Source organism: Desmodus rotundus, chromosome 4 (genome assembly GCF_022682495.2).
Source record: "Desmodus rotundus isolate HL8 chromosome 4, HLdesRot8A.1, whole genome shotgun sequence".
NCBI lineage: Eukaryota > Metazoa > Chordata > Mammalia > Chiroptera > Phyllostomidae > Desmodus > Desmodus rotundus.
In genome coordinates, this window is record NC_071390.1 from 38,833,139 (window position 1) to 38,845,906 (window position 12,768).

The following is a 12,768-nucleotide window of genomic DNA, read 5'->3' on the forward strand; positions in this document are numbered from 1 at the left end:
GGCTCCCTGTTTCCTGTAGGTCCCAACAGTTCCCTTCAGGGAGCTGTCGGTGTCTTGAGTGTCAAAGGTCATTATGATCTGGTTATCTAAACTACCCAGAATCTCACACCCTCTTCAAGGTTGACCTTAGAGTAAGAATCGTTCCCCATGTTCAACACAGACCCATGTTGTTAACCAGGTATATTTCTTCCCATTGATTTTGTATCCGAGTTTTTGGTTAGGGCTTTATTGTTGTCATTTTTTTAATTGTTCTTAATTTTTGATGTTTTCAAGATGAAGCAGTGAACTCAATGGAAATAGGAGGGCTTGTAAAGAAGCCCTTCTAGTCAAACCTGATATCTTTAAGTAATTGGACTGCATATTGCCCAGTCAGAAGAAACCATTAAACATACTAAGGGCAGATCAAAAATTCCATCCTAGAAAAAGGATCCCTTACCTTTTTCTGTGTAGCTTTTAAAGACCTCCTAAACCTGTTTACAGCCCAATGCGTAGAACTCCATGTAACCAAAGGCCTAGGTCATAGAAACTCCAGTGGAAGTGAGCATCCCCTACAGCCACACTCGAAACTGCAAAGAAACCCACCAGAAACTAGCATTTAAATGACATTGGCTTTTTTCCCTGCTATACTCATTTTTCTGTATTTTCACATAATATAAAAGCTCAAGGGACCAATGATGATTGTTAATGTAGAACAGGTCATGATATTTGCACTGGAAAAAGCAGATGGTACGTAAAGTCTCTCAGGTATAATATATCCCTAAAAACTGGGATATCTTTAAGTGACTTTCAGGAGAAATATCTATTAAATGAGTGTGATTCCCCAAATTTTTATTCCTGTGCATCCCTATACCAGCATCCTCAATCTTACCCGAAAATACTAATGGGGTCAGAACGTCTTTTCTTCCCAAAGAAGAACAATGTCCGGGGGATGAGATGGAGGTGGGGAGAAAGACTAGTTCCACACAACTGTTTTGGGACTGTTCTCCACTAAGACATGTAAGGGCAGAATGGCAGAAGTTTTAAAAGAGCTTGTCAGTCAGCTGGGTCACAGATGGAAAGTTAAAATGACCTTCCAAGGTCATAGTTTGCACAGCTACATAATGCAATGAATGGGTCGAATTGTGCCCACAACTTCTGTCAACAGGGACACATAAAGAACATCCACCTCATTGACTACAATTTATTTCAGTGAACAGAAAAGCTGTATTCGTGCTGGCACTGGCTGCCTGAATTTTGACAACTTCATTTTTAGCTTTAACAGAAATGTAATTTGCTGCAGCCCAGGAGGACTTAGAGTCCTTCTGTCCCTTAGGTAAACAGGCTGATGTTGCATCTGCGTCACTTTTCAATATTTTAGCTTATCTACTCATATGGCACTGAGTAGAAATTGCTAACACTTAAGCATTGCTAATTTTATACCTCAAATTGGACATATTAGGACAAGATAAGTTCTCTCAAAGAAAGGCAAGGAGTTACAGTGAGTTTGTTGTTGACATGGGGGTGGTTAGGTTTTTGAAAGAGAGATGCTTTTAAAAAAACTTTCTCCAAAATGTCATAAAGCACAACATGTAATTTAAAACCCATTTGGATAATTGACTGATTTGACAAGAAGACAACCTCAAAATTAAACTATATATTAGAATCAAGGAGTGATATGATTGTATACCATCAGAACATAACACTTTGATATTTTGATAAGTGGCTCATAAGGGACTAAAGTGAGTATGCATATTTCCCCTAATGTTTCTGTAATTTAGATTCTTTGTTTAGAGCTGTGATTGGGGAGTGATCAAGCTTTACAGAAACTCCGTGAGCTGATTGACAAGCCTATTTTCAAGAAAACTGCTGTGTTTAATATTTTAGTACATAGCAAAATGTGTCAATGCATTGGGCTTTCTTCTGACTGTCTTGCAATCTTTCATCAGGTTTCATCAGAACAAGAAAAGGAGCAAGAAACTTTAAACCCGAAAAGCAGCACTGAGCCTCTCCCAGCAGCAGACATGAAGAAAAAACTGGAAGGGTACCAGGATTTTGCAGCAAGGCCCCTGGTGTCTACAGCGGACCCAGACAAGGACAGCAAAACCGACCAAGGTGCCCACAGTGAGAAGGTGGCAGAGGAGGTGGGAGAGAAGGGGCCTGCACCTCCACTCCCAAGTGCCCCTCTGGCCCCTGAAAGAGACCCAGGGGCTGGCAAACAGTCTCTCGCCTCTCCCAGTGCTCTTGTGGACTCAAAATCTGAACCCAAGCCCTGCTGTTTCACAGAGAGCCCTGAGAATGAACTCCAAGACACATCCTTCCCTGGCTTCCCCAGCACGCAGCCGCCACTGGCAAACCAGAGCGAGATGGACGATGACAAAGTGCCCGCGATGGCAGATTACATCGCCAACTGCACTGTGAAGGTGGACCAGCTGGGCAGTGACGACATCCACAATGCACTAAAGCAGACCCCAAAGGTCCTTGTGGTCCAGTCATTTGACATGTTCAAAGACAAAGACCTGACTGGGCCCATGAATGAGAACCATGGGCTCAACTACACCCCCCTGCTCTACTCAAGGGGCAACCCAGGCATCATGTCCCCACTGGCCAAGAAAAAGCTTTTGTCCCAAGTGAGTGGGGCCAGCCTCTCCAGCAGCTATCCCTATGGCTCCCCACCCCCTTTGATCAGCAAAAAGAAACTGATTGCCAGGGATGACCTGTGTTCAGGCTTGTCCCAGGCCCACCACGGCCAAAGCACTGACCACATGGCGGTCAGCCGGCCGTCAGTGATTCAGCACGTGCAGAGTTTCAGGAGCAAGCCCTCTGAGGACAGAAAGAGCATCAATGACATTTTTAAGCATGACAAACTGAGTCGATCGGATCCCCACCGCTGCAGCTTCTCCAAGCACCACCTCAGCCCCCTTGCTGACTCCTATGTCCTGAAGCAAGAAATCCAGGAGGGCAAGGAGAAACTCTTAGAGAAAAGGGCACTGCCCCACTCCCATGTGCCCAGCTTCCTGGCTGATTTCTACTCCTCTCCTCATCTCCACAGCCTCTACAGACACACCGAACATCATCTTCATAATGAACAGACATCCAAGTACCCGTGCAGGGATATGTACAGGGAATCGGAAAACAGTTCTTTTTCCTCCCACAAACACCAAGAAAAGCTCCACGCAAACTATCTCTCCTCTGTACATCTGCAAGACAAAAAGTCAGCTGCAGCAGAAGCCACCACGGATGACCAGCCAACAGATCTGAGCCTTCCCAAGAACCCGCACAAACCCATGGGCAAGGTCCTGGGTCTGGCCCACTCAGCCACAGGGCTCCAAGAGAGCAAAGGTGTCTCCCAGTTCCAGGTCATGAACAGCCACAGTCGAGACTGTCACCCCAAAGCCTGTCGGGTATCACCCATGACTATGTCAGCTCCTAAAAAATACCCTGAAGCTCTCTCAAGGTCGGGCAAACCTCACCACGTGAGGCTGGAGAATTTCAGGAAGATGGAGGGCATGGTCCACCCTATCCTGCACCGGAAGGTGAGCCCTCAGAACATAGGCGCAGCGCGTCCCATAAAGCGCAGCCTGGAGGATTTGGACCTCGTGATTGCTGGGAAAAAGGCCCGGGCCGTGTCTCCCCTGGACCCATCCAAGGAGGTCTCTGGGAAGGAGAAAGCCTGTGAGCAGGAGAGCGAAGGCAGCAAGGTGGCTCACGGTGGGCATTCCGGTGGTGCGTCGGAAGGCCACAAGCTCCCCCTCTCCTCCCCTATCTTCCCAGGTTTGTATTCTGGGAGCCTGTGTAACTCGGGCCTCAACTCCAGGCTCCCAGCAGGGTATTCTCATTCTCTGCAGTACTTGAAAAACCAGACTGTTCTTTCTCCACTCATGCAGCCCTTGGCTTTCCACTCGCTTGTGATGCAAAGAGGAATTTTTACATCGCCCACAAATTCTCAGCAGCTGTACAGACACTTGGCCGCGGCCACACCTGTAGGAAGTTCATATGGGGACCTTTTGCACAACAGCATTTACCCGTTAGCTGCTATAAATCCTCAAGCTGCCTTTCCATCTTCCCAGCTGTCGTCCGTACACCCCAGTACAAAACTGTAAGCCCGGCTCTGCCCAGCATCCCAAATGGTGTGGCTAAAAGAGCTTCACTCCTTACCCTGGGAGTGATGGCTTGTAGAATTAGAAGTCAGTATTTCTTCTAATCTGGGGGTGAGATCAGTTCCAGCCAAAGCGGCCAAGAGAGGAGGTGAGCATACCTGATTTTTCTGGGACGACACCAGCCTTGGCTGGTCTGTCTTGAGTCCCTTCCAACACAGATGCCCCCGCACCCCAGATGGTTCACTTCACACAGGGGTCTTGTGAATGGATTTATGTGTATCCAGGAAGAACTTCAAGGACCCCGAATTCCAATGGTCAGGAAACAATCTGGGCGAAAAAGGGGCAGGCATTTCAAAGGAAGGGGCAAGGAAGACTGGCAAACATATGCCATGGGATGCCCCTGTTTTCATAAAACTCTCCAAGGTTCAATCAATGCAATGTATAGTGAAACTTCGATCGATCTTTTGTTTTGACACTATTAAACAATCCAGAGAAGTAAACACTGTTAAATTGACTGTATATATTTGCTTCTTAAAACTACCCGTATCACTGTTTGCTCTCCTAATTTATATACAGGTAGTTCCATTTCCTCCCAGTTCCTTCTTGTCCCTTTATTATTATTTTTTTAATTAAACAGTATCGCTTTTGTTGGCAGGTCTTTTGTTTTTGTTTTTGTTTTGTTTTGTTTTAAAGGCTGACTGACTGTCCTAGTTGTTGATGTGTGTCTGTAATTTTTTCCACATCTTATCATTTTGAGCAGCTTTGGGTGGTAAAGTTATTGTTTACAAATTGAAGCAACTGATTCTAGTGGAACAAATGAAAGAGAAACATTTGAGCACGCCATAGTGCAAAGAACGTTCCTTTGCAGATCCACAACTTCCGGACGTTGTTCCTCATAAATGGCATAGTTGAAAGAGCTCATACACTGCTTACCCGACCAAACGCTTTGCTTTGAAGTATTGGGTGATGTGAAAATATCGAGCATTGAACTTACCTTATCTAGGCTGTGAAACTGTTCTACATACCAGAGAAATCATAAAAACAAAAACTTCACTGGCAGCAAGCTGCTGAATAACAACAGAGTCTAGAGGACATACTTGTGGGCTGCACAGATATTTTAGGAATTCCAGAAATTAGAACAGGAGCCAGAATGATTTACATTGGTGTTGGCCCTGATCCCGCTAAGCAGTCCGGGAAAGGGGGTTGGGAAGAGGATGGAGCTTGACTACCCAGAAGAAACCGAGGAGCCGGAGGCCCACGCTCCAGGCCCCTTCCCTGGGCTGTGGACTCTGGGGTAATAGGTAGTCGTGTTGCCTTCTTCACGTTGATTTCTTGTTGTTCCCAAGAAGAACTTTCCAGGCCACGTGTATGGAGCCAGTTGGCATACTGGATTACCCATTCAAAAGAAAGTCACCCTGTTTGGGCTTCCTGGGCATGAGTTCTCTGTGTATGCACTCACATGCGGTGGTGGGTGTCATGTTTGTGACCACCTGGCAATGCAGCCCGCTTTATAACTTATTCTAGTGTTGGAAAGAAAGGGTCAAGCTGTGCAAGCAGTCAAACTATGTGGAGAATGTATACTGTCATTCTTGCCACTTTGTTGCATTTGCTGCCAAGATGTAACATCAAGGTGGATGCATTTTCTAAGTGTGTTAAAAATCGATCCATACAGAGAGTGATTTTCTTTCCAAGTCCCATCCCTGCTGATAAGAATGCTTTGATGAACTCCCAGCCAACTCTCCCCTCCCCCAACACTACCAGTAGGCATTAGGACCATAGTTAACCAAGTCTTTTACCTCTGAGATATTTAATTCTATGAAAATTGGTGACAGTTTTCAACTTCTAAATAGGTAACTCAACTGCAAAATAATCAAAGCTGGTAAACAATGAAACTGCGGCTCTTAAACGAAGCCATGCATGCCGTGCATTTGTATTGAAATGTCTCCATGATACGAAGCCAAATATTCAATGTAACGTACTTAATATCCAAAGGTGGAAACAAAAGAATGTAGAGATCTAGTGTTAAGAGTTCCATTTGCTTCAATTAATTATTTACCTTCCTGTGGAATAATATACATATATTTAATAGAACCATAGATAGACTAGTAGAATTTAGATTATAAATGTGTGAGTGCAGATTATCCTGCTATTGCACAAGATAGAGGGGGGAAAAATCTCAATTCCAGCTGGCAAAACGCTAACCAGGACCGATGCTAAGAAAGTTGCACTAGATTGAATGGTCACAGAATCAGAGGACATGGAAGATGAAGCGAACTCCAGCGTTTCTGCGGCAGACGTGGGCTAGATCAGACGTGGTTCCTGTGAGTTTGTTTCTCAAAGAAAATGGGGGGCCGTCTGTCCCTGGTGGAGCTCACCTATCCATTTGGAATATGGGGCATTTGTTTTCCCCGCTGGGATGATTTCAGTCTGCTTTCATCATGTTGGAATTCGATCACACCATTTTCAAACAATGTTAACATAGTCCAGCTTTTGTTTTTCTCTTCTCTTCCAAGAGGAGACTCACTGTTTCTGTCTGAGGAAGCTCATACCCTCAGCAAAACATCAGGACAAATAAAGAGAAATGGGGGCACACATTCCCAACAGAAGCAGTGTGTTATTTGTTTTAAAACTCCGCACAGAGATCTTGGAAATCTTTCAAAAAGACCATTGAATTCTTCATTGGCTGAGAACTACATTTTTAAAAGTCTTAAATAGGGTTTTGTTTGCATTGTTTGAGTTCAAGGGGCCTTATTATTGAATGGAATTGCACAAGCCTTTCTTTGTGCAATCAGACCATTGTTATTGGTAGTTCTGTAAAGGAAACTGTGGGATCTAATTGGCAATGGAGTCATAAATCTATTTACTGAGTGTGGCTTCCAAGAAATGTTGCAATTCAAAATGCACTAAGTCCATGATTTACTGGAGATTTGGAGATTCTAAATAATATTTTTTAAAAGCCTTTCCATGCAACTTCTGATTTAACTTTTGGCAACTCAACATTAAAAAAGAGAAAACAGCCCAAGTTTCAGAATAAAGTATTCTCCTATTAAGTGATTGGAACTTGTAATTTTTGCCACAGGACTGACTTATTTATTTACTAGCTAGAAGCTCTTAAGTTCACTTGTTTATCAGGGCATATACAGAAGGGTTTGTTAAAACTCAGTGTTGACTTTACAACTTTCTGACCTGGTGCATGAATTCTCAAGTACTGTATTTCACTGTGTTGGTGTGTCTGATGGAAATTTCGAGGTGATCCTACAAAAATATTTTATGTAGTGTGCCTTCAAAGAGAACCATTTATTTCTCTTCACTTGTGTCCCACAAAGTCACATTTGGTGGTGGTCAGCCAAGTCCCATCTGGTCCAGTTTTACTCTTGTCCCAATTTTAAAGAGAAATGGGAACAAGTGTGCCCACACCATTGCAATGATTATCTTGAACACTTAAATTCCAGTGTTGGCTGTTGATGTATTTGATATTCTGCTTGTCTCCCCATGGTTGAAATATGTCTGAAGAATAGCAGCATAATCTCTTGGCTGTTTATACTTTTTTAAATTTTCCTGTGTTGTAAATATTGTATACTTTTGGTGATTCCAGCTATGTAACCTCTGCTCTGTAAGGTGATTATTTGTATATAGCAACATGGCCCAGTGATATTATATAGTTTCCCAATGGAGAGGTTATTGAGTAACCTTTGCATTAGTTTAAACACTACCAGAAGAATGCTGAGCCAACTATAAACACTCAATTTTGTATGTTTTCCAAATTGTACTTATTACTGCTTTTGATACTGTATTACGTGCCAATAGTTTCCCAATCACATAGCAGGCAAGAGATATTTTGTACTTTTTGATCCACTGTAATATTTAATAAAAAATGTTACTATCTGTTTCCTTTTGGGTATTAGTATTCTTTCACTTCTTCCCTAGGAGCCCCATGGCCTCACCAGAGACTTTCTACTCCATTGTGTCCAAATTGGACAATAGCAATAATAATGGTGATGATGACGAGGTCTGTAGGTTGTTAACCTACTGAGTGCCCAGTTGGCCTACAGTATCTTTAATCTTCACAATGTCACACAAATATGGCCGTGCCCACTTTACTGCTAAGAAAACTAAAGCTTAGATAAGTAAATCAGTTTGCCCGAGATCATCTGATAACAGAATGGCAGAGTAGGATTTGAACCCAGGGCTTTTAGGTCTGTGACTTCCTTTGTATACCATACTCCTCTCCTGACAGATAACAAAAAATCACTGTTCCTTCAGTCAGCAAAGATTTACTCATGTCTCAGTTGCCAGGCGTAGTGTTAGGAGCTAGGAATACAAGGGTGAGTGAAAAATGAGTATTGTCTCTGGAGCTTATAAATCTTATGGGAAAGAGAGTTCATCAAACAGTCACCCGTGTGAACACAAACCTCAGCCTGACCTGGTTCTGGGGAAGAGGGGTGTGATGACTACAGTGATAACATGGAGAGGAAGTGGTGACTAAGCTGCAGGATGATTACCAGTTGGCCAGAGAAGAGGTAATTGGGAGAAGACTAATCCAAGCCCAGGGTACCATCTGTACCAAGACCCCAAAGCAGAAACAAGTTTGGCTTATTATAGGAGTCCACATCTCAAGAAAAACCTGTGCGACAGAAGCATCATTAATTACAAGGTCCAGGGAATGAGGTTGAGTGAGGTTAGAGAGTACAGCAGGGTCAACCAAGTACGTACGTCCCAATAGACGAGCCTTTTCATCTTTATCCTAAGCAAGAAGAGTTTTAAGCAGGGAGATGATGTGTTCAAATTTGTATTTTCCCATATTGCTCCCTGGTTCCTGTGTGAAGGCAGATGGAGAGAAATCTAACACTAAGATGGCAGTCATTTCCATTGGGGTGGTGGAACGAAAGAGTGGACACACTTAAGAGGTTCTCAGGAGGAAGGATGAACAGATTTGGTGATGGATTAAATAGGACAACAGATGGATACTCAGGAAGGATTGAAAAGCTAGGAAAACAGCATATTCTGATGTCTGGTGATGATGGTCAGAGACTTCTGGTCTTCTGTCCCCTTAATCCTCTTCGTCAGGCTTCCCCTGGGTTTTGCTCAGGTTGTTATAGTTGAAATGAGGCATTCACAAAGCAGCACCCTGTGTGCTCCCTTCTGAATGGTCCCGGAGATTGTGGGGAGGGAGAGCATGGACAGATTTTGACGAGTGTCTTGGATTACAACCCACATCATCTGATCAGGGTGGACTTTGAATAGAAGAGAGTAAGCTGCTAGCAAGCATGTCACAACTCGGCGGAGGACATATTTTGATAAATGACACAAGACCCTTTTTCTTACTGAGGTTGAGATCCTTACCCTGCCCACCCTCAGGCCAGCAGAAGTTGCAGCAACATGGTGGGGGCTTCACCGTCTTCTTGCTGGCTGTCAACCTTTGATTAATCCGAACACCCAACATAGGAAGAACCCTCGGCCCCATGGTCTCCTTGCTCTCTCATTCTGATTCATGTGTATTTCATCATATTATGTGAATTGTTATGAGTACATCAAAAGAATGTTCTTCCATCCATGACACATTCAACATCTACAGATCTGATATTGAATCATACACAACAGGAAACATCATGATAAGTTATCTATTTTTACCAGGCCTAACTGGCAAATACTCTTGGGAAGGGGGGGACTTTTGCTAAAGATGTCATTCACAGTGCAAAGGCAATGAAAACACCCAGTGATTTATTATAGGAAAGTGGCCAAAGTTGACATATGTTTTAGGGCTGATAGTGACCAGAAAAGGGGTAATCATTTACATCAACATGCTGTAAATGACAGGAGAGGGAGGGATGGATGGGGTGAGTGACTTCTGGCCAGGAATAATGTGAAAGTAAGCTTAGCCTTCACGGTTGCCCTATGGAATACAATAAATCACATTAATTTGGGCTTTACGAATTCAGAATTCCTGAATTTTAGAATCTCCAGGCTAATTCCTGGGATTAAAAGAAAAAATTCTAAAACTTGTTTAACCTACTTTAAAAAGCAAATTATTTTTAATCATGCAAGCCATACCTATAAGCATTCAACTAACCCAGTGAGGGCAAGGTGATATGCTCCTTGAGGCGTGCATACAAGAACAACTACTACTTTAGTTATTGTTGAAACCCTCCAGGACAGAGCTGCCCAGTGGAACTTCCTGAGATGGTGGGAAGGTTCTATAATTTAGAGTTTTCCAATACTGTAGCTACCAGAAAATGTGGCTATTGAGCCCTTGGAATGGACCTAGTGTGAACAACTAACTTTAATTCTATTTAATTTTTAATTCATTTTAAACTTAAATAGCCACATATGACTAGTGGTTACTATATCGAACGGCAGAACTCCAGAAGGCCCAATTGGCCGATGTGCATATACAGATAGGCTCAATTACAGAGAGGTCAACACTGCACATAAACTTTTAACACAGGCACTGAAGCAGGCAACATTGTGTCTTCTTGCCAAAATTTCATTAATTGATGAGGGGTGACTATAGATTTAACGTTATTTTTCACTCAAGATTTACACATCATAGGCATTTAAGTACTAACTAAACAAATAAATCATTAAGAGAGCATTAAGAAAAAAGTTTACAGTTACAGCATTTTGTAATCCAGTCCCGCCTTTTATGTTGAGTCTGATGGTGTGACGCTTGAATGCAACTTCTGGCAAGTCTAGGCAGTGTTAGTGGGGCCATGTTCTAGCCACGCTGCTTCACTCCATGGGAGTTCAGCATTTATCTCTGTAGACTCGGCGAGTGGTCAGCATGAGGGAGATGACCAGCTGGAGAGAGGAGGACCCACAGACCAAGGGTGGAGGAATCCACACTAAACGTAATTGCGGTGTCCTAGCTCTTGTACTTCACACAGGGGATGTCCTGCCACCCTGGCCCAGAAATTCAAGCGATCAGCCGAAAGCATTGGCAGAACACTCAAAGGTTGCTTGAAAATTTATGAGGCAAAAAAGAGAGAAGACTGCAAGAAATAGTATTAGGAAAGAAAAAAAAGGATGTGACATCCTTACTAGCAGCTTTTTACATTTTTGGAGAATAACATTAACTTTAAGCCTGTGAGCTGGAAAATTTCATATGAGAGAAGATATTTTCTATAAAAACAGAGGAGAACAAAACTTCCCCAAGAAGAAATATAAAACTCTATTAATGATTAAAAATTTGATCAGTAGTCAAATAGTTCTCCACAAAAAAAAAAAAAAAAAAAAAAAAAAAAGCACCAAGACCAAGTGGTTTTAAGAAGTGTCAGAGAATTGCGAAGGAGGAAAAGTTACCCGTTCTTTTTATGAGTTTATTTTGACCTCGTTACCAAAAGGGACAATGAAAAGGAGATATAAATATAGACCAATCTTACTTGTAAAGCAGATGCAGAAATCGTAAGTAAAATATCAGCAAAATATAAAAGTTTATGTTTGAATATATACATTCATATATATATACAGAAATATCCAAATTACATGCATGTGCATATATACTAAAATGGCATATATATTTAAAATGTATTAAAAATAACATTATATAATGACCAAGAAGAGTTTATCCTAGAAATCTACAGATGGTAGGACATTAGAAATTCTATTAATATAATAACATGTAAAAGCCACCTGGAAAAATATTATGTTGGATCCACATCTCAAACAATACACAGAATACTTCCCAAGAAGGAAACATGGGAGAGTTGGTTTATAATCCTAGAGTGGGGAAAACCATTATATGATTCAAAATTTAGAAACTATAAAAGATTGATTATTTATCTACATAAAAATTACATTTTTATTTGCAAAAAATAAGCAAATTCAAATTGCAAGTATTACTTAGGTAATAAATATTGCAATTCATATCATAAAAGGCTAATCTATTGTATAAAGGGGCATTAGAAATCAGGAGAAAATGGGAAATGATAGTAAAATGTACAAATCTGAAGTACACAGTTCAATGAACCTGACAAATGTCTACAGTCATTTGACCATGATCGAGAACAGAATACAGTTCATCTGTTTTGGCAGAATGTTTCCTCATGATACTTGCCAGTCAGCTGACCTACTCTCACCCAGTAGGCAATCACCATCCTGGTTTCTATCAACAGATTTGTGTCACTTGTTTTTAGCACTCTTTCAAAAATTGGGAACATGGATATTTACTATCATGTCCCTGTTTTTACTTAACATTGTGCTACAGGTCATTTCAATGTAACATGATGGAAAGCAATTTGGCAACACCCAGTAAAGCTGTAGGTGCGGTTACTATAGACTCACAAGAACACTTCCAGGCAGACGCTGAGAACCCTCACACTGCGTCCACAGGAGGAAGTCGGAGGCTGCTCGTTGTAGCATTGATTCCCATCGCACACACAGAAACTACAGAGACACAAAGCAACGTAAAAGTCCATAAATGGAATAACGTGTAATCATTAAAATGAATATTTTAAATGTCTATCAATGTAAAGAAGCAATCAAAAATGTACTGTTGAATGAAAAAAAACATGTTGCAAAAAAGGTTCACACAGTACGATAAAAATTCAAAACATAATAGGGTAATACTGTTTATGGACGTATTTAAGGAATACAGGAAAACATAAAGAGGATCACTTTAACATCAACTTATTCACAGGAGGGAGAAGGAGAATCTGATGGGGGAAAAGACCTTGAACTACCTGTGAGATTATTT

At 41.8% G+C, this 12,768-nt stretch overlaps 1 protein-coding gene across 2 annotated transcripts in view; it reads left to right on the forward strand.

Moving 5' to 3' along the window:
- Positions 1–7,965, forward strand: part of ARID5B (AT-rich interaction domain 5B) — a 175,501-nt gene extending 167,536 nt beyond the window's left edge. For both annotated transcript variants that reach the window (XM_024561402.4, XM_024561403.4), the window contains one exon: positions 1,926–7,965. In XM_024561402.4, coding sequence (XP_024417170.1) covers positions 1,926–4,079 — 2,154 coding nt within the window. In that variant the 3' untranslated portion in view covers positions 4,080–7,965. The remainder of the gene's footprint in view (positions 1–1,925) is intronic.
- The last annotated feature ends 4,803 nt before the right edge of the window (positions 7,966–12,768 follow it).